This window comes from Mobula birostris, chromosome 15 (assembly GCF_030028105.1).
Source record: "Mobula birostris isolate sMobBir1 chromosome 15, sMobBir1.hap1, whole genome shotgun sequence".
NCBI classification, from domain to species: domain Eukaryota; kingdom Metazoa; phylum Chordata; class Chondrichthyes; order Myliobatiformes; family Myliobatidae; genus Mobula; species Mobula birostris.
The window spans coordinates 40,701,977-40,727,307 of NC_092384.1; the positions used below are offsets into that span (position 1 = coordinate 40,701,977).

The 25,331-nt window shown below is 40.3% G+C and overlaps 1 protein-coding gene across 1 annotated transcript; it reads left to right on the forward strand.

Annotated features, from left to right (window-relative positions):
- The first annotated feature begins 5,494 nt into the window (after window positions 1–5,494).
- On the forward strand, window positions 5,495–24,364 carry dnaja2a (DnaJ heat shock protein family (Hsp40) member A2a). The gene is made up of 9 exons (XM_072279640.1): window positions 5,495–5,632; window positions 9,248–9,307; window positions 11,153–11,376; window positions 11,455–11,535; window positions 12,285–12,418; window positions 13,637–13,833; window positions 20,112–20,256; window positions 22,811–22,938; window positions 23,101–24,364. Exons 1-9 carry the CDS (start codon window positions 5,555–5,557, stop codon window positions 23,290–23,292), a joined length of 1,239 nt encoding a protein of 412 aa, XP_072135741.1. The 5' UTR covers window positions 5,495–5,554; the 3' UTR covers window positions 23,293–24,364.
- The last annotated feature ends 967 nt before the right edge of the window (window positions 24,365–25,331 follow it).

Sequence of the window (25,331 nt, forward strand, 5' to 3'; positions counted from 1 at the left end):
TAACAAGCCAAATTGACAAAAGAGAATCAGCTAATTTTGTATACTTGGATTTTCAGTAGGCCTTTGACAAGGTGCCACACATGATGCTACTTAACAAGCTACAAGCCCACGGTATTACATGAAAGATTCTAGCATGGATAAAGCAGTGGCTGATTGGCAGGAGGCAAAGAATGGGAATAAAGGAGGCCTTTCCTGTTTGGCTACCAGTGACTATTGGTGTTCCACAGGGGTTTGTGTTGGGATCGATTCTTTTAATGTTGTATGTCAATGATTTAGATGATGGAATTCATGGCTTTGTTGCAAAGTTTGCAGATGATATGAAGATAGGTAGAGGGAAAGGTAGTTTTGAGGAAGTAGAGAGTCTACAGAAGGACTTAGACAGCTTAGGAAGATGGGCAAATAAATGGCAGATGGAATACAGTGTCGGAAAATGTATGGTCATGCACTTTGGTAGAAGAAATGAAAGGGTAGACCATTTTCTAAATGGAGAGAAAATACAAATAACTGAGGTTCAAAGGGACTTGGAGTCCTTGTGCAGGATTTCCTAAAGGTTAATTTGCGGATGAATCTCTGGTGAGGAAGGCAAATGCAATATTAGCATTCATTTCAAGAGGACTAAAATATTAACGCAAGGATGCACTGGTGAAGCCTCACTTGGAGTATTGTGAGCAGCTGTGGGCCCCTTATCTTCAAAAGGATGCGCTGAAGCTGGAGAGGGTTCAAAGGAGGTTCACGAAAATGATTCCAGGATTGAATGGCTTGTCATATGAAGAGTGTTTAGTGGCTTTGGCCTGTATTCACTAGAATTCGGTGCTAACTTCATTGAAACCTATCAAATGGTGAAAGGTCTTGATAGAGTGGATGTGGAGAAGATGTTTCCTATGGTGAGGGAGTCTAAGACCAGAGGACACGGCTTTAGAATACAGGGACGTGCTTTTAGAACAGAGATGAGGAGGAATTTATTTAGCCAGAGAGTGGTGAATCTGTGGAACTCTCTGCCACAGGCAGCTGTGTAGGCCAAGCCTTTATGTATACTTAAGGCAGAGGTTGATAGATTCTTGATTGGTCAGGGCATGAAAGAATACAGGGAGAACACAGGAGATTGGGGCAGAGAGAAAGTTTGGATCAGCCATGATAAAATGGTGGAATAGACTTGATGGGTCAAATGGCCTAATTCTGCTCCTATATCTTGTGGTCTTATGGATTCAACCTGCAAGTTAACTTTTAGAGAATACTACACAAGGACTCCTAAGTCCCTTGGTATCTCTGATTTTTGAATTTTCTCCCCATTTAGAAAATAGGCTACACCTTTATTCCTTTAACCAAAGTCCATGACCATACACTTCCCTACACTATATTTGACTTCCACTTCTCTGTCCATTCTTCCAGTCTGTCCAAGTCCTCTGCAAACTTCCTGCCTCTCTACCTTTCATGCCCTGACTAATCAAGAACCTACCAACCTCTGCCTTAAATACACCCAATGAGCTGGCCTCCACAGCTGTTTGTGGCAATGAATTCCATCGATTCACCATCATCTGGTTAAAGAAATTGCTCCAATTCTCAATGGGCATCCCTCTATTCTGAGACTGTGCCCTCTGATCCTAGATTCCCCTACTAGAGAAAACATCCTTTCCACATTCACTTTATCTAGGTCTTTCAACATGCGATAGGTTTCAATGAGATCCCCCCTCATTCTTTTAAATTCCAGTGAGTATGGGTCCAGTCCCATCAAACACTCCCCATTCGACAATCCCTTCATTCCCAGAATCATTCTCATGAACCTCCATTGAATCCTCCCCAAAGTCAGCACAATCTTTCTTAGATATGGGCCCGAAACAGCCCACAATATTCCAGGTGAGGCCTCACCAATGTCTTCTAAAGCCTCAGCATTACATCCTTGCTTTTATTTTCTAGTCCTCTCAAAAGGAATGCTAACATTGCATTTGCCTTCCTCACCACTGACTCAACCTTCAGGGAATCCTGCAAGAGCTCGCTCAAGTGCCTTTGCACCTCAGTCTTCAAAAATTTCTGCCAGTTTGAAAAATAGTCTGTGCTTTTGTTCCTTCTACCAAAATGCATGACCATACACTTCTCAGCACTGTATTCCATTTGCCACTTCTTTGTCCATTCTTCTAATCTGTCTAAGTCCTCCTGCAGAGTCCCTGCTTCTGCAAAACTACCTGCCCCTCTACCTATCTTCATAGTCATCAATTCCATCATCCAAATCATTGATAGATAACCTGAAAAGAAGTGGTCCCCACCCTAACCTTTGCAGAACACCACTAGTCACCAGCAGCCAACAGAAAAGGCTCCCTTGATTCCCACAAACACGAGGAGATCTGCAGATGCTGGAATTTCAAGCAACACACATCAAAGTTGCTGGTGAACGCAGCAGGCCAGGCAGCATCTCTAGGAAGAGGTACAGTCGACGTTTCAGGCCGAGACCCTTCGTCAGGACTAGCTGAAGGAAGAGTGAATAAGGGATTTGAAAGTGGGAGGGGGAAGGGGAGATCCAAAATGATAGGAGAAGACAGGAAGGGGAGGGATGGAGCCAAGAGCTGGACAGGTGATTGGCAAAAGGGATATGAGAGGATCATGGGACAGGAGGCCTAGGGGGAAAGAAAAGGGGGAGGGGAGGAAGCCCAGAGGATGGGCAAGGGGTATAGTGAGAAGGACAGAGGGAGAAAAAGGAGAGAGAGAAAAAGAATGTGTGTATATAAATAAATAACGGATAGGGTACGAGGGGGAGGTGGGGCATTAGCGGAAGTTTGAGAAGTCAATGTTCATGCCATCAGGTTGGAGGATACCCAGACGGAATATAAGGTGTTGTTCCACCAACCTGAGTGTGGCTTCATCTTTACAGTAGCGGAGGCCGTGGATAGACATATCAGAATGGGAGTGGGACGTGGAATTAAAATGTGTGGCCACTGGGAGGTCCTGCTTTCTCTGGCGGACAGAGCGTAGGTGTTCAGCAAAACCATCTCCCAGTCTGCGTCGAGTCTCACCAATATATAGAAGGCCGCATCAGGAGCACCGGACACATTATATCATCCCAGCTGACTCACAGGTGAAGTGTCACCTCACCTGGAAGGACTGTCTGGGGCCCTGAATGGTAGTGAGGGAGGAAGTGTAAGGGCATGCAACCCTTTATTCCCACTCAGATTAGGTCATCTTGCCTTTAGATTATTTCTAATTCTTTGGGATGTATCTATCCTGCGCCTTCTGAAATGCTCCCAGAAATTCTAGCCATTGCTGTTCTGCTGTCTTCCCTGCTAGTGTCCTCTTCGAATCAACTTTGGCCAGCCAGCTCCTCTCTCATGCCTCCATAATTCATTCTATTCCATTGTAATACTGATACATTTGACTTTAGTTTCTCCTTCCCAAATTGCAGGGTGAAGTCTACCAGGGTTCCTTTACCTTAAGCTCCCTCATGAAATCCAGTTCATTACATAACAACCAACCCAGAATAGTCTTTCCCTTACATCACCCACAAGCTGCTCTAAAAAGACATCTCGTATGCATTCTACAAATTCTTTCTCTTGGTATCCAGCACCAGCCTGATTTTCCCAGTCCACCTGCATATTGACATCTCCCATGACTATTGGAACATGCCCTTTTAACATGTGTTTTCCATCACCCATTGCAATTTGTAGCCCACATCCTTGCTACTGTTCAGAGGCCTTTATATAACTCCCATTAGGGTCTTTTTACATTTGCATTTCCTTAAATCTACCCACAAAGGTTCTACATCTTCCTCTTTCTACATCTACATCTACATCTATGTCACCTCTTTTTAAGAATTTGTTTTTCATTTGTTACCAACAACCAACAGTGTCACCCTATTGCCTTTGTCTACCTGCCTGAAATCCAGATAAAAGGTGTATCCTTGGATGTTAAGCTCCCAACTATGATCTTTCCGCCACGAAGCAGTGATGCCCACAAGACCTGGTAAGTTGATTGGTGAAAGAGATGCAGGGCTGGAGAAGGGGGAATCTAATAGGAGAGGATAGAAGGCCATGGAAGAAAGAAAAGGGGGAAGCACCAGAGGGAGTGGGTATAGTATTTTGTTATTTCAATGCTAATTACTTTTACTCTTTCATTTAATTTGTTCATAAGGACTAGGTCACCATCCATTGGGTTCACCAGCTCCTCTGACATGTGCTAAAACTGAAATTGCCAGTCCTGGCTTGATTGTCAGACCTTCGCCATCACAGATTATAAGAGATTCTGTAAGTATATAAAATGGAAACGGCTAGAGAGGACAAATGTAGTCCGGATGCTGGAACACAACACTCTGGGAATATAATTCAAGAAGGCAGTTCACCACCATCCTTCAAAGAGGGATGGACAGTAAGTGCTGGTCTGCCAGGCAACATCTAGAAAATAAACAGATAATAAAAAAGTAGAAGATAATCTTAGCAAGTGTGTGTGATATTGTGGTGCTCCTGGGGAGCCGTGATCGACAGCTCGCCCCAGCATTCCTGGCAGCCGGCACTGTTGTTCTTTTTTAAAAATGCTTTTGTGGGATTATGGTGGGATGTTCAAGTTTATTTGTTGTTACATTTAGCTTGGGTTATACAGTTATTGGCTTGAGTGTTTGAGGGTCACCCTGACTGTAACCAGGGTGTGTGATAATCAACTCCTCTGTCTGTATGAAACTGAGCAGTTCTCTCCCCGAGTCATCGCGCCTGGATTGTTTTTGTTGCTCTTCACAACAAAACCGGCAGTTGAATTAAACGAGCTTTTCTCGTCTGTCATCATGGACCAAATGCTTGCCACAATATTTTAGGTGCAATAGATGTACGACTTGAATTGTCAAGGCATGGAAAGCCAATCCCGATGAAAGGTCCTGACCAAAGGATCAACCATCCGTTTCTTTCCACGGATGCTGCCTGATCCCGAGTTTCTCCAGTACGTTTGGTTCTTGCTGTAGACCTGCCGTTTTATGTATCTCCAGCGAAGGTCATGTTGGTAAATGGCAGCAACAGACACAAAAATCTGAAGGAACTCAGCAGCTCAGGCAGTATCTATGGAAGGACATGTACAGTCAACATTTTGAGTTAGTACCTTCAGCTGGTCTCTTATATGGGATTATTAGTATAGAGGGTACTTGATGGCCAGATGGACATGGTGGGTTGAAGGACCTGTTTCTCTGCTGTGAACTCCATAACTTTTTTTGTATTATCCATTTGCACCTATATCTGTATGCAAATTTGTGTATAATTATATAAAATAACTTTGCATGATATTTTTCATTACACATACAGGATTTGCATCATAATAAACGTGAGTGCCTACTCATCTATTATAATACGCATATCTGCCACTTTTCTGTGATCCATTTGCAGGAGTCCATAACAGGTATGACCACAGTTCAGCCCTTCTGCAGTGACCTCCCTCTACTCACAATGAAGCCACTTCCCTCCCCTCCCCTCCCCCAAGCCACGCCGATCCACGGTGACGTAAACGCGCTCTATGTGAGGAAAGGGGCCGACGTCACTTCCGCAGCCTGTCTCCTTGCGACCGGTGCTCGAGCTCCTTCCTCTCTGTCACGATGGCGTCGGTAGCTGACACAAAGCTCTATGATATTCTCGGGGTTCAGCCTGGCGCCACGGAGAACGAGCTCAAGAAGGTCGGTAACCATCAGGGTGGAGGGGAAGTCAGAGAAAGCGGAGAGGATGCAGCAGCTCTGGGCGGCCGACTGAGCCGGCGCCGGTCAGTTAGTGGGGGTGGGGAGGGGGAGGCGATGACTGGTCGGGAGGGGGGGGGTTGGGCGACGGGAGGGAGGGAACAAGTTGAAGCCTCGCCGGCTAGGCCGCGTTAGAGGCCCCGGCGTCAGGTAGACGGGCTGCCCGCTCTGGAGAGACTTCCCTCTGGGTGTGATAAATCCGTCGCTGTCGGCGGGAGGAGCGAGGTGCTCCCGCCGACAGTCGCGGCCATCATGGGGGTTTGACGGAGTGGTGAGGGGTGGAAGTGGCAGCTCTCTGCCTGGCCTCGCAGTGGGGCGCTTGGTGCGGATTTGGAAGGCCGCCGGGCTCGCTGGTGAACCCGACACCACGACACCATTTTGTTCATGTCGTTGTCGCCGCAGAGGTTGAATCCTGTTGGCTCCCCCTCTGAAATACCGGTGACTGCGGAGGCCATTTGCAGAGGTGCCGTGATCACCAGACCTGACACAATTGGTCGCTGGAGCTAAGTTACGCCTGTTCTGGAAGGACACAAGGAAACTGGAATTACATTCTACTGGCATTATGTTTTAAGTCTGATGCGATGACAAACAGTATGAACATAACGTCTGGCATTGTATTTTCACTTTCATGTTTGCTGAAAAGCAACCTACAGCTGAATGACACGCGAGGCAACTATGTAGCGTAATTTCTGGCTTATAAAATGTATGCTATTTAGTAAACGTAGTTGGAGCTACAATCCATTAAAATCTAAACACCGGTGTTTGCCCACCACTGCGCCTTACCCTGAAGTTTTTAGTCCAATCATTGAATGTTCTCTACAGAACTGATATATATTGCTAGATAACTGAAAGAAAGTGTAGTAAGGGTTCCCTTGTTACCCCTCCTGATTGTGAGGACATAATTTACTGCTTCAGTCACTATCCTTTGCTGAGTTAGCTGATCTTCAACATCTCTTTTGAACCTGAAATTTGTGGCGTGAAATTATTTTTTGATGATCCTGGATATCCATGCGTGGAAACGTTTGTTGAAGCTTCCATTCTGTTGGCATTTGTTGGTGCAGTTCTTATTTATCAACTGCAGTCTTGTCAATAATGAATTAGCAATTTTGGTAAGGCAGACAATTGGGAGAAGCACCATGTAGTTTATTTTTTTAATTGGTGTTTTAACATACTTTTGCACTAAATATGAACTAAGTGTACTTTCTGATAGAAGAGTGGGAAAGAAATATATACATTTTTATTCCGAGAAGGAGATCTGAGACCACTAAAATGTCTGGTTTGGTTTGAAGGTTCACTGTGTGTGAGCTGAAATTAATGAGAAATAAACTTATCTGTTGGAAATACAAGTCCTAACACATTCAACTTGCTTAATTTATTGATGGGATGTAGGTGCTACTGTCAAGCCTAGTATTCATTGCCTTGACTTGGTGAGCTAATATTTTCAGCTGATATAGTCCTTCAGATGAAGAGATTTTTGCTGTTTTGTAGTGATTCAGGGGTTTGACATTCCTTCCCACACTATCCCTCTGGTATTCAGTGTCCTTTCTCCATCAGATAGAACATTTTTTTCTACCAAAACATTGTTTCTCTCCTTGTCACCTGTAATTCTCCTGTTTGTTGCTGATTATTGCAGTAGAATTGGGCAACCTCCATCTTCAATGTACTCTGAACTTTGGTTAATTAATCCAAAATTGCACATATCCTACCCCGCACCAAGTGTTTCTCCCTCATAACCATTGACCTCATAGATCTGGGTGTCTTATCACTTGGGTTCTTTACCTACTTTATTACCCAAGGTATTCTTTACTGTTACTTTACTGGTCTGTAATCTCTGTCTTGGTGATTCAAAAGCTCATCTGAGATATCTTTAATGTTTTATTTGTAGTAAGAGTCCCAGCACCAATATCTGTGATATATCACTAGTCAAAACCTTCCAATTACCAAAAAAAAGAAATCTGCTTCCTGTTCCCAAGTCATTTTTGGAATTTTGGATCCAATCTGTCATCTTCCTTTGGATCCCATTCTAACTTACCTTGGACCCATTTCCCATGTGACATCTTGTCATATCCCTTCCTGGAGTTCAGGAATTACCTCAGAGAAAATTCCATCCTCTGACAAAATGTACCATGCATTTCCAGTTTTTTTTTAGTTTGCCTGCTGCTATTTAGTCTGAATGACTGCTGCTGTCATTCAGTCATCTGTTAACTTATCCTGTAGTTAACAGATGAGAAGGTACAAATATGATCCAATGATATCTTCATTTGACCACAAAATATATGAGCAGGATTAGGCCATTTCTCTCATTGAGTCTGATCTGCTATTTAGTTGTTGCTGATTTTCTTCTACCTGTAACCACTAATCCTTTACCAATCAAGGACCCATCAGTCTCTGATTTGTATACACTCAATAGCTTAGCCTTCACAATACTTTGTAGAAATTAATTCTGCGGGTGTACCACTCTCTGGCCAAACAACTTCCTCCTCTGAGTTTTAAAGGGGCATCCTTTTATTCCAAGCTGTGCACCTAGGCATCTGGTAGGGTATTCTCTGATTATTTGTATTAATTCACTTGCATTGAATTGACAGTCAAGCTACTTGATCACTTTGAAGGGGACATTGTACTTTTTATCATGGTGCAGTAGATAAGTTATAATAGGAAATATTTTCCACTGTTATTGTTGCATGAGAACAATTAAAACTTAGTTCTACATGTCCTATTAAAGCTTTAGGCTTTACTTCCCCTTAGACAAATTGTGCTTCAGTATCTTCAATTTAATGACATCAGCCCACCCCACCACTACCAATAGCTTTTCGAAGGGGCCATCCGCTCTTCCTTCTCCATCACTCTCTTCACACACAGGACATCTGCTATCTCTTCCTTTCCAGCCAATGTCCAAACTTTCAGTTGTTGTTTTGTGGTGTATGTTGTATGAAGTGGAGTTGGAAGCATTGAGTTTGCATTGGAAGCAAAAAAAAAAGTGTTAGCAGGCTGAGATGGCAGAATCATTTAAGCAGAATCTGTGGCAGAAGGACCTGAGTGGGTAACTTGGAGTGTCTGTCCTTTGGCTTGAAAGTTTACTGCAGCAACCAGGCCTGATTCAATGTTCCTTGCCTTGTAGGTGTTCTTTCAAGGCTGAATTTGGTCTTGACTCTATCTCAACAAGATGTGATTATCCATCATACAGTATCCTAATGTGACCTGTATACCTTTGGGAGTAGTATGCAGAAGGGAAAGAGATGCTCATTGATGTATAATTTTAATTTTTAGAGAACACCATTTTGTTGCTTTAGTATATGATTGCACTGATATGTATGTATTGTTGTGGTATGGTCTTAAATCGTAATTCCTTTTAATACTCTATTTGACACATACTTTGGGATTTTTTTGTGAGTTGGATTTTTCCAATATTTGCAGTATTTGTCAATATTATTAATATACAATGAACATTAAGAGCACAAATTCTTATGCAAGTTTTTAAACAAGCCAGTTAATGTGCAAGGTACTGGCCAAATTGAATATTTTTGTACCAATTCATTTGTTCTGTACTTTATTTTTAAGGCATACCGCAAGTTGGCTAAGGAATACCATCCAGATAAAAACCCAAATGCTGGTGATAAGGTAAAGATGAGCATTATTTATTTTTTAACTGAAGATAAGGTAAGATGAGAAATATTAGCCATTTGGCCCATGGAGTCTTCTACCATTTCATCATAGCTGATCCATTTCCCTATCAACCCCAATTTCCCACCTTTTTCCTGTACCCCTCCATGCCCTGACTAATCAAGAATCTATCAACCTCTGCCTTAAATATACCCAATAACTTGGCCTTGACAGCCACCTGTGGCACAGATTCACCCCTCTGGCTAAAGAAACTCACATCTGTCCTAAAGGTTAGCCCCTCTATTTAGAGGCTATGCCTTCTGGTAATGGACTCTCTCACCATAGGAAATATCCTCTCCATCCTCCCCCTTCTGAATTCCAGTGAGTACAGGTCCAGAGCCACAAATGCTTGTCATATGATAAGCCTTTCGATCTCAGAATCATTTTTTGTGAATCTCCTTTGAACTCTTCCTTAGATAAGAGGCCCAAAACTGTTCGCAATACTCCAAGTAAGGTCCTTGTTTCCATATTCTAGTCCTCTTGAAGTGAATGCTAACATTGCTCTTGCCTTTCTCACCACCAACTCAACCTGCACATCAATCTTCAGGGAATCCTGCACGAGGACTCCCAAGTCCTTTCACACTTAAAATTTTTGAATAGTCCCTCTTTAGAAAATAGTCACCCCTTTCATTTCTTTTACCAAAGTGCATGCCCATACACTACTTGATACTAATCCATATGCCACTTCTTTGACCATTCTCCTAATCTGTCCCAAGTCCTTCTGTAACCTTGCTTTTTCCTTAAAACTACCTGCCCTTCCACCTACCTTTGTATAGTCCGCAAATCCATCAATTCCATCATCCAAACCATTGATGTAATATAAAGCAAAGTGGTTCCAGCGCAGACCCCTGTGGAACACCAGTCACTGGCAGTCAACTAGAAAAGGTTCCCTGTCTTTCTACTCTTTGCCTCCTGCCAATCAGTCACTGCTTTACCCATGCTACTGTCTTTCTTATAATGTAACTTGTTAAGCAGCCTCGTGTGTGGCACCTTTTCAAAGGTCTTCTGAAAATCCAAGTACCCAGTATCTACCGATTCCTGTGTCTATCCTGCTTGTTATTTCTTCAGAGTTCCAACAGATCTGTCAGGCGAGATCTTCCCTAAAGAAAACCATACTGATGTCGGCTTGCTTTGTCATGTGCCTCCGAGTACCCCAAAACTACATCCTTAACAATTAAATCCAACGTCTGCCCAGCTACTGAGGGTGCATTGTATAAAGGCAGTCCACTATCTGCATTAGGTGTCTGCGCTGATTTTTAGAGTCAGTTAAAAGAACGTGAGCGAAGGCTGGATGTCTGTAACTATTAAGGAACTAGTACAGTTTTATATTACTGTTGTAATTTTGATAGTGTTCTGATTTTTTTCTACGTTTCATTTAACTACATAATTTGTTACTTAGTTAAACAGTAGCTTTTTATACTTTTTTTTGTTTATTTTCATTAAACTTTGGCTAATTGGGGCAGGTTTAATTTGGCCAAGATTTACTGGTCCTGATGTGTCTCAATTAACCAAAATCTACTGTACCTTCCTGTGTATTCACTTTGAAGTTAATTTTTACTGTAGCTATACAGTGCCATTAGGTAGAAATGTGCTGAACAAAATGCTGTTGGTGTTAGCTTCATGGTTTATATAGAGCAGGTTTTTATATTCTGTAAAACTTAATGTTTTCATAGTGAAAGGTGTGAAATGATTTTGGTGTTCCTTGTATTTTCCTGCTACTGTTATACAGGTGTCCAATGTTTTATTTTGGGAATGGGAATTGCTTTAGCTCTAAGATTACTCAAACATTTTTGTCATCTACAGTTTAAAGAAATAAGCTTTGCTTATGAAGTTTTATCGAATCCAGAGAAACGGGAACTTTATGATCGCTATGGTGAACAAGGTCTACGTGAGAGTGGTGGTGGCGGAGGTGGAATGGATGATATTTTCTCACATATCTTTGGTGGCGGTCTGTTCGGGTTCATGGGCGGTCAAGGTAGAAACCGCAACAGCAGACGAAGGGGAGAGGATATGGTGCATCCCCTCAAGTGAGTGGATTTTTAATTTATTTCTAAAGCTCTCTTAGTGTCTCTATTACTATGCTAATTTTTTTTCCAATTCAACAGGGTTTCTTTAGAAGACTTGTATAATGCAAAGACAACAAAACTACAGCTGAGCAAAAATGTCCTATGCAGTTCATGTAGTGGGTAAGTTGTACATTATTTAAGAAATATGCAAATTTAAACTAGAACTGTTTTAAATCTTTGATTTTTAAAGTCTGTTTTTGATTAGAATAAGACAGAAGATCTACTTCATTTATGCAGAGCCTTACCACAAACTGCAATTGGCCAGTTTTAGGGCTGGGGTACAGTATTGTCAAGGTGTCAGAGCTTGGTGCTCTTTATTTAATATGCTGGGAACAAGAAGGTAAATACCTTGACAGTTTTGAATTTGAATGAAGTCTATATTGCATGTCTTTACTATGTAAACACCAGAACATGAGGCAGTGTGATGAAGTTTGTAAGGAGATTTTTAATTGCTGCTCTGAATTTCAGCAATAAACTTCCCATTTATACTTTTCAAAAAAAATTTAATATGTTTTAAGATGAAGTATTCCCATTAAAATGTACTGGTGATGAGGTGTATTTCTAAGGTTGTAGTTTTCAACTAATTAGTAAAAATGGCCATGTGTTGATTACATACAAGCACAATGTTGATGTGGTGTTTATTTTTCAGCAAGGTTTCTGTTGTGGTTCAACAAAATGTTATGAAAAAGGTAATCTTTTATGCCCAAGTATTCTTCGTATCTTTTTTAGATCTTAATTGCCGTGGGTTATTTCTTCATGATTGAGCTGGAATACATTTGCCTACATTTTTGTGAATTTCTTTGTCAATAAGCGCATTATCTAAATCAGACATAGAACATTTATTTGCTGATGTATTTTGTTTTAAACAGTCAAGGAGGCAAGGCAGGAGCTGTTCAGAAGTGTAATGTTTGCAGGGGTCGAGGTATACGGATCATGATCAGACAGTTAGCACCAGGAATGGTTCAGCAGATGCAGTCTGTGTGTACCGATTGTAATGGAGAAGGTAAGTCCATTTTAGTGTTTACAGATACCACGTAGAGATTATGCTTTCACTTTTTCTTAATGTGATATATTTGCCAGACTGAAAACATCTGAATTTGATATTTGAGGAGACAACAATTTTAATTAATTTATTACATATATGTTGGGTCATGAGAATTTGGTCTTGGCTGTACTTCCGTGAATGTGAAGATAATTTGTTGTGCTGGATTGTCTCGTCCATAGTGATTAACAGGAAAAACACTAGGCTGACAGAGAGACTCTTTGCTAATGTAGTTAAATGGTCAAATAATCAAAGTGCAGATCACAGGAGGATACTGTTAGAGTTACTTATCTGAATTATTTTGTTTTTACTATCTTGTGTCCAGTGCTTATAAATTCAACAACAACTAAAGTTTTCAGATAAGAATGCATAATAATGAAGCTTACTCTAGTATTTGTGACAGAGGAGCCTAATAACCATAAGTTGGAGCAGATCATAAGACATCTGAGCCTCAGTGATGGGTTCTGTGGATCTATCTCCCAATCACTAGCTTTACAGCATACTTAATGCTGTTAAAGATCTTTGACGTTTTCATGATGACTGATCAATGTCATTTAGCAGCAATTGGAATTAGCTTTATTACTTTTAAATTGATCTCCTTTGATTTGCGACAAGATATTACTTATAGCCATGAAGATAAAGGAAACAGTCTACATTTCCATTTTTTTTTAGTCAAGTTGAGTGATTTTCAAGTGAATAGGCTTGAGCTCATGGCTGCAGAGTTCTGTCTGGCCCTCCACACAGTATGGGTACTCTGTTGAACCAGTAGCCAGAGGCTGGCGTATTTGGCCTTGTGAATGCATCTAGATTTGGAATTATTTTAAAATTACTTCATTTCTAATAGTTTGTAAACGTGTGTAGAAGCATTTGAGAATTGTGGGTTAATCCTTTTAGTTTCATAACTATCAAAGTTAATGCTGGCTTTCAGAGATCTTCTGAGGACAGCTTCAGTGTGCCATTGGAACCATGCTTTGAACTGTCCGCACACAGCAAGCTTAGTTTGTTAAAGTTCTTTGAAATAGTTTATATGCATGTATATGTGGCTTATCCTTTATATTGCAAAGTCTAATTTTCAATATTTTCTTAATGTAAACAGAGTTAACTGATGACATGAATCCTTTGAAAGTTTGCTTTGTGAGACTGTTTCCTAACTTGTGCTATATTTTGGGAATATTACAGGTGAAGTTATCAATGAAAAGGATCGATGCAAAAAATGTGAGGGGAAGAAGGTGGTAAAGGAAGTGAAGATTCTAGAAGTTCATATAGACAAAGGCATGAAGCATGGACAACGTATTACATTTAGTGGAGAAGCAGACCAATCTCCTGGTGTAGAACCTGGTGACATTATCCTTATACTGCAAGAGAAAGAACATGAGGTGTGTGACTGCAAGTTGAAAGATTTGATGCTACTTTTTATTTGTGTCAAAACTTAAAGTTATATTGTGGTCAGATGATTTTGAAAGAGTTGACCTAATGTCTCAAGAAATCCTGATGCTATTTACAGCCGATTCATTATTGGGATCAGGGAGAAATCAGTTGATTCCATATTCTATAGTATATTGGAGAGTGTAATAGAGGTTCTCTTGAATTTTGCATGGATTGGGGTGTTGGTCCATGATGGGTGTTAGTCAAAATTGGATTGCTTTGAGGCGGAGGAGTGACCTGATGGAAGTTTATAAAATTATGAGAGGTATAGATAGGAAAAAATTATGTGGAAGTGTCATTATTATTCAAACTGTTTCAATACTTGGCTGGCCTAAGACCAAATTGAGAACTAAATTCTTTTTTCTACCTGTATCAAGTGATCAAATAAGAATTTTCTTCCCTCTGCAAAGTACCACAACCTGAAGATACAAGGCAAAAGAACACATTTGTGTGCTTTGCATAACTAATTCACCCTTGATAGTTTTTCGAAAACTTTTAAATGATTTGTGCTTCAAACTCACAAAGTTGTAATTTCTGGAAGAAATCCACAGTGCAGGAATTAAAGGACTAGTTACACAAAAAAAAACTTGAATTCATAAACTACTGGAAGAGAAATGTGCCCATTTGCATTGCATACTTTCTAAATCAGTTTGCAGTCCGAAGTTTGAACATGCTTTTTTTTCCAAATTCTTATGCGGAGTTAAAAGTCTAATATAGACAAAGCCCTCAAATCATTGAGGTACTTTGTCTCATGAGTTCCAAGCAGTTAACATCTGTCAGCCACGTTTATTATCTCACTCTTCTCCAGCTTTAGGTTATTTAGGAAATGGAAAGCAGCATTTTCAGAGTTTACTTATATTTTTACATCCTTTGTAACAAATTCCAAATTCCTGTCCCTATATGACATCATGGAGTGGAGCATATTTTGGTTGGATGGAATCTGGTACACAGATCAGCTATTCTGTTGGAAATTTCAGCAACATGACCAATATTTTATCTCCAACTCCAACTGAATGGCTACATTTAAATCCTGGTGTATTTTGAAGAATTTAGCATGAAGCAATTTGTGAATATATGACCCTTCTTTCATGGGTCTGGCTCCCATGAAACATAGAACAGTACAGGCACTTCAGCTGACGATGTTGTGCCAATATTTTAAACTATTCCAAGATCAATCTAACACTTTTCCTCCCACGTAGTTCTCCACTTTTCTTTCATCACCTATTTCTGACCATTTCCCAATACTTTCCCCTGATCACCTTAAAATTATACCCTCTTTTATTAGCCATTTCTGTCTTGGGAAAAGGCGTGGACTATCAATGCCTCTTGTATACCTCAATCAAGTCACCTCTCATTGTTTCAAAGAGAAGCCTAAACTTTCTGAGCCTTTCCTCGTAAGTCATCAGTCTAATCCAAGTAGCATCATGGTAAATCTCCTCTGGCCCCCCTTGAAAGCTTCCACATCCTTCCTACGAGGTAACCAGAAATAAAATACTCCAAGTGTAGTCTAACCAGAGTTTTGTCAAGCTGCAGCATTGCCTTGCATCTCTTGAACTCAATCTCCTGACCAATGAAGGCGAACACTTCATATGCCTTCTTTCAAACCTATCAATTTGCTTAGCAACTTTGAGGGATCTATGGAAGTGGATGCCATGATCTCTGTTCATCCACACTGCTAAGAATCCTACCATTAACCTATATTCTGCCTTTGTGTTTGACCTTCCAAAGTGTATCACTTCACATTTTTCCAGATTGAACTCCATTTGCCTCTTCTCAGCCCAGCTCTACATCCTATCAATCTCCTAATGTAACATAACCTTTACTTCCCGATTTAAGTCATTTACAGTGCCTATAAAAAGTTTTTCCCCCATTCCCTGGAAGCTTTCATGTGTTACTGTTTTACAACATTGAATCACAGTAGATTTAGTTTGGCTTTTTTAAACTGATCAACAGAAAAAGACTTCTGTCAAAGTGAAAACAGATCTCTACAAAGTGATCTAAATTATTTACAAATATAAAACACAAAATGATGGCAAAAGTGTTTCCCCCCCCCCCCCCCCCAACAACAATATGACACACCAAATCATCATTGGTGCTGCCACTTGGTTTCGGAATTCACACAATTAGTTAAATGGAGATCTGTTTTTGAGACTTGGTGCAGTCAAAGTGTTTCAATTGATTGTAGTAAAAATATACCTGTATCTGGAAGGTCCAACTGCTAGTGAGTCAGTATCCTGGCAAAAACTACACCTTGAAGACAAAATAACACTCTAAGCAACTCCAAAAAAAGGTTACTGAAAAGCACAAGTCCGGAGATGGATACAAGAAAATTTCCAAGACATTGAATATCCCTTGGAGTAGAGTTATATCAATCATCAAGAAATAAAAAGAATATGGCACAGCTGTAAATCTGCATAGAGCAGGCCGTACTCAAAAACTGAGTGGCCTTGTGAGAAGGTGAGTAGTGAGAGAGGCCACCTAGAGACCTATGACAACACAGGAGGGGTTACAAGTTTTAGTGGCTGAGATCGGAGAGGCTGTGCATATAACAACTGCTCAGGCGGGAGAGTGGCAAAGAGGAAGCCACTGTTGAAATAAACTGTCATGAAATCTTGGCTCGAGTTTGCCAGAAGGCATGTGGGATACTCCAAAGTCAGTTGGAAGAAAGTGCTATGGTCTGATGAAACCAAAATTGGGCTTTTTGGCAATCAGACTAAATGCTATATTTGGCATAAGCCAAACACCACACATCATCCCTACCGTGAAGCAGTGTGGTGGTTGCATCATGCTGTGGGGATGCTTCACTGCAGCTGACCCTGGAAGTCTTGTGAAGGTAGAGGGTAAAATGAATGCAGCAAAATACAGGGAAATCCTGGAGGAAAACCTGGTGCAGTCTGCAAGAGAACTGCAACTTGGAGAAGATTTGCTTTCCTGCGAGACAATAACCCCAAGCATAAAGCCAAAGCTACACAGTAATGGCTTAAAAACAAGAAAGTCGATGTCCTGGAGTGGCCAAGTCAGAGCCCAGATCTCAATCCCATTGAGGATTTGTGGCTGGACTTGAAAAGGGCTGGTCACTCACTGTCTCCCATGCAGTCTGACAGAGTTTGAGCAGTTTTGTAAAGAAGACTGGGGAAAAATTGCAGTGTTCAGATGTCCAAAGCTGAGAGAGACCTATCCACACTGACTTAAGTCTGCAATTGCTGCCAAAGATGCATCTACTAAGTACTAACTTGAAGGAGGTGAATACTTAACGCAATCAATTATTTTTTGTTATATTTGTAATTCATTTAGGTCACTTTGTAGAGGTCTGCTTTCACTTTGACATGAAAGAGTCTTTTTCTGTTGATCAGTGTCAAAAAAGCCAAATTAAATCCACTGCGGTTCAATGTTGTAAAACAATAAAATATAAAAACTTCCAAGAGGGATGAATACTTTTTATAGGCACTGTATGGAAAAACACAGTGGGTCCTGGAACAGATCCCTGCAGGACACCAGTTCTTGCCAATTTCCAGGCAGAATACTGTCCAACTACTACCACACTTTGCCTTCTGTGGGCCAGCTAATTCTGAATCCACAGCCAAGTTTCCTTGGATCCATGTCTCCGACCTAATATGGAGAACCTTGTTGAATGCCCTACTAAAATAAATACTCGGTGGCCACTTTATTAGGTACACCTTATTAATGCAATATTTATTCAGCCAATCATGTGGCTGTAAGTTCAGTTGTTCAGACCAAACATCAGAGTGAAAGAGGTATGTGATTCAAGATTGTCAAGAAGTTATTTTCCGTATAAAATGTAAAGGAGAATGAATTAATTTTACTCCGGATTTGATGCAGCGCGAAGAACATAATAAATCTAAATGCATGAGATAACGTTTGCATCGATTGTATGTCCATAAAGTGATGCTGGGTACACCAGTGTCTATACATAAGGTGACAGATTGGAAATGATAAAAGTAGTGGTGGGTGGAGGTGTTGATCAGCCTTACTGCTTAGGCAGATTTATTGCTTTTCATTCTTGTGGTTCCGGTGTAGCCTCATCCCTGACGGGACTCAGATAGGCAGGGCAAGTGGGATCCTTCACTTCTCTGGCATCTCTGAACGCACAACACGTCAAACAAACCTTGAAGTGGATGGGCTCAGCAGCGAAAGACCGTGGACGTACACGCAGTTGCCACTTTATTATGTACAGGAGGTACGTAATAAAGTGGCCACTCGCCCACTGCTTTACCTTCGTCAGTTTGTTTAATCACTACCTTCGATCATGCTCATGAGGTGATCTCTCCTCTCATAAGGCCATGCTAACTATCCCTAATGAGATTATGCTTCTCCAAATTGTTCTTGTATCCTATCTCTGAGGATCCTTTCCAAAAGTTTGCCACCACTAAAACTTGCTGGTTTATAATTCCCAGGTTTATCCTTATTATTTATTTTGAACAAAAGAATAAATTTGCCACCCTTCAGTCTTTTTGTACTACTGTGCCTAGTGAGGATACAAAGGTTATCACCAAAAGTACAGCAATTTCTTCCCTTGTATTAACAATGGTATAGCCTATTCAACCCTGGGGATTTATCTGTCCTACTGTTTTCCCAAAAGTTCCAGCCTCTTAATGTTGACATGTTCCAGCATATTAGCCTCTTCTTCACTGTTCTCACATTCGTCAAGGTCCCTCTCACTAGTGAAGAATGAAGCTAAGTATTCTATAAGGACCTCTCCTATCTGTTTTGACTACAGCCAGATTTCCTCTTTTATCCCTTTGGATTGGTCCTACCTTCATCATAGTCATCCTCCTATTCTTCACATATGTGTAGAATGCCTTGGAGTTTCCCTTAATCCTACTCAACCAAGTCCTCATTTCCTCTTCTAACTCTCAAGTCCCTGGCTACCTTGTAACAAAGGAGCCCTGTCTGATCTTGCTTCCTAGATGTTAAGTGAGATTCCTTCTTCCTCTACTAAATTTTTGTCGTCTCATGTCAACCATGGTTCCTTCACCATTCCATCCTTTCCTTGCATCAGTGGAGACAAACTTATCCAGCAAGTGCTCCCTAAACAATCTCCATGTTTCTGTAGTACACTTATGCGTACATCTGTTCCCAAGTTCCTGCATAATAGCATCATAGCTTGTTATTACTGGCTCCATAACCAGCTGATAGGCATTTGCCCCATCTAGACATTCTGCCTATTTTAATATTTTTTGATGGGTGGCGTTGGGCCTCTGGCTTGATGCAAATCTTGAAAACTAAGTCAGAACACTTTTAGAAGGGAATTTAGTCAATTATGCTGCCTTTATGCAAGGCCCTTCTTTGCAGATTCCATGCTAGGGGAAAAAAATCCAGAATCGTGTTGAAATGCTTTACTCATTCTTGTCCCAGTGTTCTCATCCAGAACTTGTATTGTGGATATGCAGTCTGCCATAACTTGCTTATTTCCCATCAATTTTGTGTTGTATTTAAAGCAAAAGTAAAAATATTGAAGCAATTCACTTCCGATTACTATTGATACATGAACTCAGGTTTTACTTGAGCACAATTCAATTAGTGACCAAGTATAATTGTCATGAATAATTGCTTTATATTTTTTGTTTATGGAGGAACCAAGAAAATACTGAAAAACTTGGTGGTTCACGTAGCTGTTGTAACATTAGTTTTGCATGTAACTATGCATTTCCCTTAATACAATTTTCAAAGGAAAGTAAATAATCTTGCAATGTCAGTGTTGTAAACTGATTTGATGCATGCAGTGTTTACTCTCATTGAAATTGCCTAAGATAAAGCCAAGGCAATTGAATTATATCTCAAAAGTAGTGATACGTGCAGTGGTTGTTTTTCAAATGAACTTAAATCCTATATTTGTTTCTTTTATAATGAATTGAAATTTGAAATTGTCCACAAAAATACATGAAGCACAGCTGTGGTGCACTGATGAAAAGCAAACAGTTACAAATGTTGGAGATATGAAATAAAATAAGTGAAGGCTGGAAATATTCAGGTCGGGAGGTTTCTGTAAAGAAAGGGAGAACAGCATTAATATTCTGTCAACTTTGAATATATTGTCTGCTTCTCTGCCCGTAGATGCTATCTGCCAGTTGAGTATACCCAGCATTTCACTTTTATTCTGGAGTCTGTCTATCAGACTGTATCATACCCAAGCTGTTACCATTTACTTCACTCTTAAACTGGTCATGCTTCTTTATAGGACCACTAAGGAGAGTTATTGTTTTTCTAGGTGTTTCAGAGAGAGGGAAATGACTTGCACATGACCCACAAAATTGGTCTTGTTGAAGCACTCTGTGGTTTTCAATTCACATTCCAACATTTGGATGGTCGGCATATTGTTGTGAAGTATCCTCCAGGAAAAGTTATTGAACCAGGTACCAGTGCAAAAGTTATTGATGTTTTATATTTACTGAGGTTCAACTGGTATATTTTTAAGCTGGTACATGAGTTTTTATTGAATGATTTGTGAAGTGACAATTGTAAGTATTCTTGTGTTAAAGTTGCAATATAAATAGTCACTTTTACACCACCTGATCTGTGGAGATAACCACGTCTAAGGAGAAATCATGCAAGTTTTCAAAGGTTCAATTTAATGTCAGAGAAATGTATACAATATACATCCTGAAATGCTTTTTTTTTGCAAATCATCCACGAAAACAGAAGTGCCCCAAAGAATGAACAACAGTTAAACGTGAGAACCCCAAAGTTCCCCCCCAACCGCTTCCCCCTCACGCACGTAAGCGGCAGCGAGCAACAATCACCCCCCTCCCCCCACCAGCAAAACAAACAGTGCACCCGCTACCAAGCACAAGCATGAGTTAAGCCATAGCAAAGACACAGACCTTGCAGTTACCCCCAAAGACTATTACAATTCATCCAGCATTTAGCAACCCACAGGTTTTCTCTCTCTCCCTAATTAGGGAGAGGGAGGTGTCCCCCATTTTCACAGCAAGCGGGAGACAGAACAACAACCCGCTGGTTTGCAATGTTAAAAGTCCGTTTCATTGCTTTTTTACAAGCTCTGTGCCTAAAATATTGCAAAGATCTCAGGTCTTCAGGCCCACAGCAAAAGATTTTCTGGCCTCCCCGATGACACACAAGTCTCCTGCCGTCACACTGACCCTCGATCTGCCTGTCTCCAGAGCCCCGAGATCTTAGGCTTCCAAACACTAGGCCAACTCCTTAGCATACTGAACATCGTCCAGTCCTGAAACCCCGAGAACGGGTCCCATTCCCGCAAAGAACCAAGTCAGCGTGTAACTCCAGGTCAGGGTCTTCAAAAGAACCCTGACAGGGAAAAATAAAGATAATAAAGATGGAAATGGAGCTGTTTCCAGAGATGCAAGTAAAGAAGTCGCCGTTCAGCGCTATCTTAACTCGCTTCCGTCCTGATAGTTCCTATATTCCCATAACACTGGAGGCCACTTAGCCTCTCGGGTCTCTGTGGCACTTAGCTTGCCCGTCAGTCCAGTCTTCCCCATTTTTCTGCCTGCACCTTGTTCTCTCTCAATATGCTCATCAGCTGTCCTCAAATTATCCTATCATCCACCTACACAAGGAGCTATTTACAATCACAATTTAACCTATCGCTATGAAGTCAAATTAAAAATGTATAACCTGCTTCACTGAGGCTCTGATGCAGTAGCAAAAATAGCTGGATCACTGGTCTACCTTGGGTTCATGGGGGTATGGTATAATGCTTTGTTTCATTAGTCATCTGGACTGTGCTGAAAGTACTAAGTATGCAGTGACATCAATGGCTCGGTTTGTGCTATGATAAAATTCAGAATAATGGTATTTGGGATTTCCTTGTTTCTTGGTGCCAACATGTTTAGTTTCTCTGGAGATACTCGCTACTGGTATATTTGTCTTTCCTTAGTTTTACCATTTACTCATAACTCAATACATTTGCAGAAGAAATCATTTCATTTCATTTCTTTCAATCATATTCAGTCTTCAGGTTGTGCAACATAAACATGGAGCCCTTAGTGTCCATAAAGTGTGTACTGACGATCAGGCACCTAATTACACTAATCTACTCCATCAGATAGCTATGGATTCTAACTCTTCCACCACATTCCCCTTTGCAGATTTGAAAGCATGTAATCTCTACCAGTGGTCAGGTGTAGGTCACTGGATCTATGAAGCAACAGCTCTACCAACTGTGCCATTGTGCAATCCTTAAAATCTTATCATAAAATCAGAACTGTTCATCTGAATAAGCATGAGGAATGGATGCAGGGTGGTGGAATTTGAATTAGATAAAATTGAATGACCAACAGGACCTCAGCTAAGAGAGTTTGCAAGGTATCTTTAAATACCGTCAACTCTATTTTAGTGGCCAATTGTGCAAAGTGGAATATGACACAATCCTGGTCCTTGATGAGGTACCATTAAGTAATTAAAACTGATCTTGAACTATGTTAATGAATCTAGATTCTGTTAAATCACCCTGTCTGGATGTTGTGTTTTTGGCTAGATTTTTTTATGTTGGGGGTGCTGTTGCTGATGGGAGAGTGGTAAATTAAGGGCAGTTGTAAGCTTTAGAAGTATGTCTTCAGTTACTGTTTGACCAGTGGCATGTAAAGAAAAAAAAAACGGTTTTGGTATTAATTCTGCTGTATAGTAGGGTTCAGCCGGAAAACTGAACTCTGGGGAAAATCATAAATTGGCTCTAGTATCCAAATGGGATTGGGACCAATAGGTTTTCTTTTCTGTGTTCTTGATAATGGACACCTTGTCACCAAATTGCCTTAAATCTGTGTACAAGTGTTTGCAGGATTGAATGATTTGTTTTCACTGATCTTTCGACATGTTTAGTTATTCATTGTAGTTTTTAACACTTAGTGGTATCCCATTCGTGATACAAATAAATTTCTTATGTCTTTTATACCATTCTGTTAAACTTGGTTGTTCTTTCGACCATAGGTTGTGTTCGTGTTGTTAAAGGGGAAGGAATGCCGCAGTATCGTAATCCGTTTGAAAAAGGAGACTTGTTTGTCAAATTTGATGTTCAGTTCCCTGAGCATAATTGGATTAACCCTGACAAGATAGCTGTAAGTAGGAAGTTTGAAAATTAATTTGTTGGTTTCTTTCCGTGATTCAGTCAGATTTTCTGCATCTAATATTGTACAACTTTGTAAGTTTTATTTTGAGAAGCTTTTTTAAACCACTTATTAGCAAAAATGAAGTGTAAAATTAATACTTTTTGTTTCCAGGAACTGGAATATCTACTCCCAGCCAGGCCGGATGTCCCTGAGATGATTGGTGACATTGAGGAGGTTGACCTGCAGGAGTTTGACAATACACGTGGCTCGGCCGGAGGGCACCGGCGGGAGGCCTACAATGATAGTTCTGATGAGGAAAGTGGCCACCACACTGGCCCTGGTGTACAGTGTGCTCACCAGTAAACTTTGATAAAACACTTGCAAAACATGTTCTGTTCAGTTTTGGATATTTTCAGGTTTCATCTGATTTTGCTAAGCCAAACTGGACTTTGTCACAACTCAATCCAGAGGAACTCTGATGGACATCTCTTCGCTGTATATGTAACTTTTAATTATATTTACTGAATGTATAATTTAAAGTCAACTAACCATGGCACAGTGTGAGGTGCTCAATTCTTTTGAGGCCCATGCAGGGGAGCAGCTGGTGAGAATTAAACGTATATCACAAATTTGTCCTTGTATCTCTGCTTTTTTTTAAAGGAACAAATTTCTGTACATTTGCTTTCTGCTGCCATTTAAAAAAAAGTTTTGATGTTTTAAGGCCCTTATTTGTGTACACTTGATGTATGGGCTGTAATCACATGAGCTGCTAACATAGTAAAAGAATTTAGTGATGCACATTTCTCCAAATAGCTGCATGTCAACCCAAGTGGAACCTCATCCATAAGTTTAAGAGCTTCAAAAAAACAATGTGGTAATAAGATTCTTTTCTAGAATCTTAGTTCTGTGGTTAAGTAATAAATTTAAATGGCAACAGTGGAACATTTTTTATTCTGAATCTGTGCTTGTGAGCAAGGCCCATTCTGTTTGCTTTATAAAGCTTGGGCAGTGTTTATTTTGCTTTCTTTTTCCTTTCCCTCCCATTGCCTTAAATTCTGGCAAAGCCTTTGGACCATTCTATATTGTAACACTGACAATGTTTTATTTCCATTTTCAAGCTGTTATTTCTGAAGTCCAAGATTGAGTCATTTGTTAAACTGTTTGTTCAAATTAAAAGGTTTTGGAAAAGTTACAATCATTTGTATGCACTGTTAAATATATGGCTGGTTTAACTATTTTGAAGCAGGCATGTTAAACATGTAAACATTTACTGGAAATGCTGTGAGGTCTGATTTAAAAACAAATATATATAGCAAATTATAAACTTGAAACAGGGCCTGCAACAAGAGAAATAGGTGGAATTGATTAAAGATAATGAATGGGGATTTATTTTGGTATCATTGTGCACAGACTGTGAATATATCATTTGAACTCTGATGTTGCTCGGAATCTATTCTTTTTAAACTTGAATGAAACATTGCTGGGTCTCTGTAAATATTGTCTGCATCACCTATTTCTGCTCACAAGCAATCTGCCTGCATTGTTTTAAAATGTTTTACTGTGTTCAAGTAGCTTAAAGAAAAGCAAAATTAACACCAAGTCAAAGGAGTTGCCAAAGGATCTTGGAGACCTCAAGTGAAATTGTAGAGGAGTGGTATAACCTACCCTGGTTGAAAATTTTGAAAGCTTGCCTTATGAAAGTGTTTAAATGTGAGATTTTCAATCTCAAGTTTATTGTATATATCTGTTGCCACTAGGCTTGTACTTTTGCATACCTGTGCAGAAGGCAAAGAAAGGGAATTTGGTCCATAAGTTTCTGCTGCAGTCACCCAGCTTTCCTGTCACCAAGTATTGATTGTGTTTAGTTACTGAATGCAACCTGTTTTGGAGAGTAATCCAAAAGCAAAATACACGAGATGCTGGAAATCTGAAATAAAAACAAAGTGCTGGAAATTACTTAGCTGTTTCTCTCGATAAATGATGCCCCACTAGGCTTTCAGGTTGCTAAATTGGGGAAAACTTTTTTTTAAACAGGTTAGAAGTTGAAGTGTAAATTCAAGATTGTTTGAAAGTGTAAAGGAGAAGGAAGTAGTTGTTACTCTGGATCCAATGCAGCCCAAAAAACACTTCAGCTAAGGTAGAGAACACAATAAAAAAACACAAATATAAGTACATACACTGGCTTATATACGTAGAATGATCGAACTTAGAATGCTTGATACAGGAGTGCACATTCATTGGTGGGATGGGTTAGTAGGTGGAGGTGATTGTCAAAATTGCTGCTTGGGGAAAGGAACTAGAGTCTGGTGGTCCTGATGTTGATGCTATGTGGCCTCCTTCCTAAAGGGAGTGGGACAAACAGTCCACGAGCAGGGTGGGTGGGATCCTTAATGGTATTGCTA

What these genes read in the sequence shown, in the direction of transcription:
- dnaja2a (XM_072279640.1), top strand. Translation starts at nt 5,555, where the DNA reads ATGGCGTCGGTAGCTGACACAAAGCTCTATGATATTCTCGGGGTTCAG. An exon ending in CTATGCAGTTCATGTAGTGG is followed by an intron (nt 11,536 to 12,284) that starts GTAAGTTGTACA and finishes TGTTTTAAACAG; the next exon opens with TCAAGGAGGCAAGGCAGGAG. An exon ending in TACCGATTGTAATGGAGAAG is followed by an intron (nt 12,419 to 13,636) that starts GTAAGTCCATTT and finishes GGAATATTACAG; the next exon opens with GTGAAGTTATCAATGAAAAG.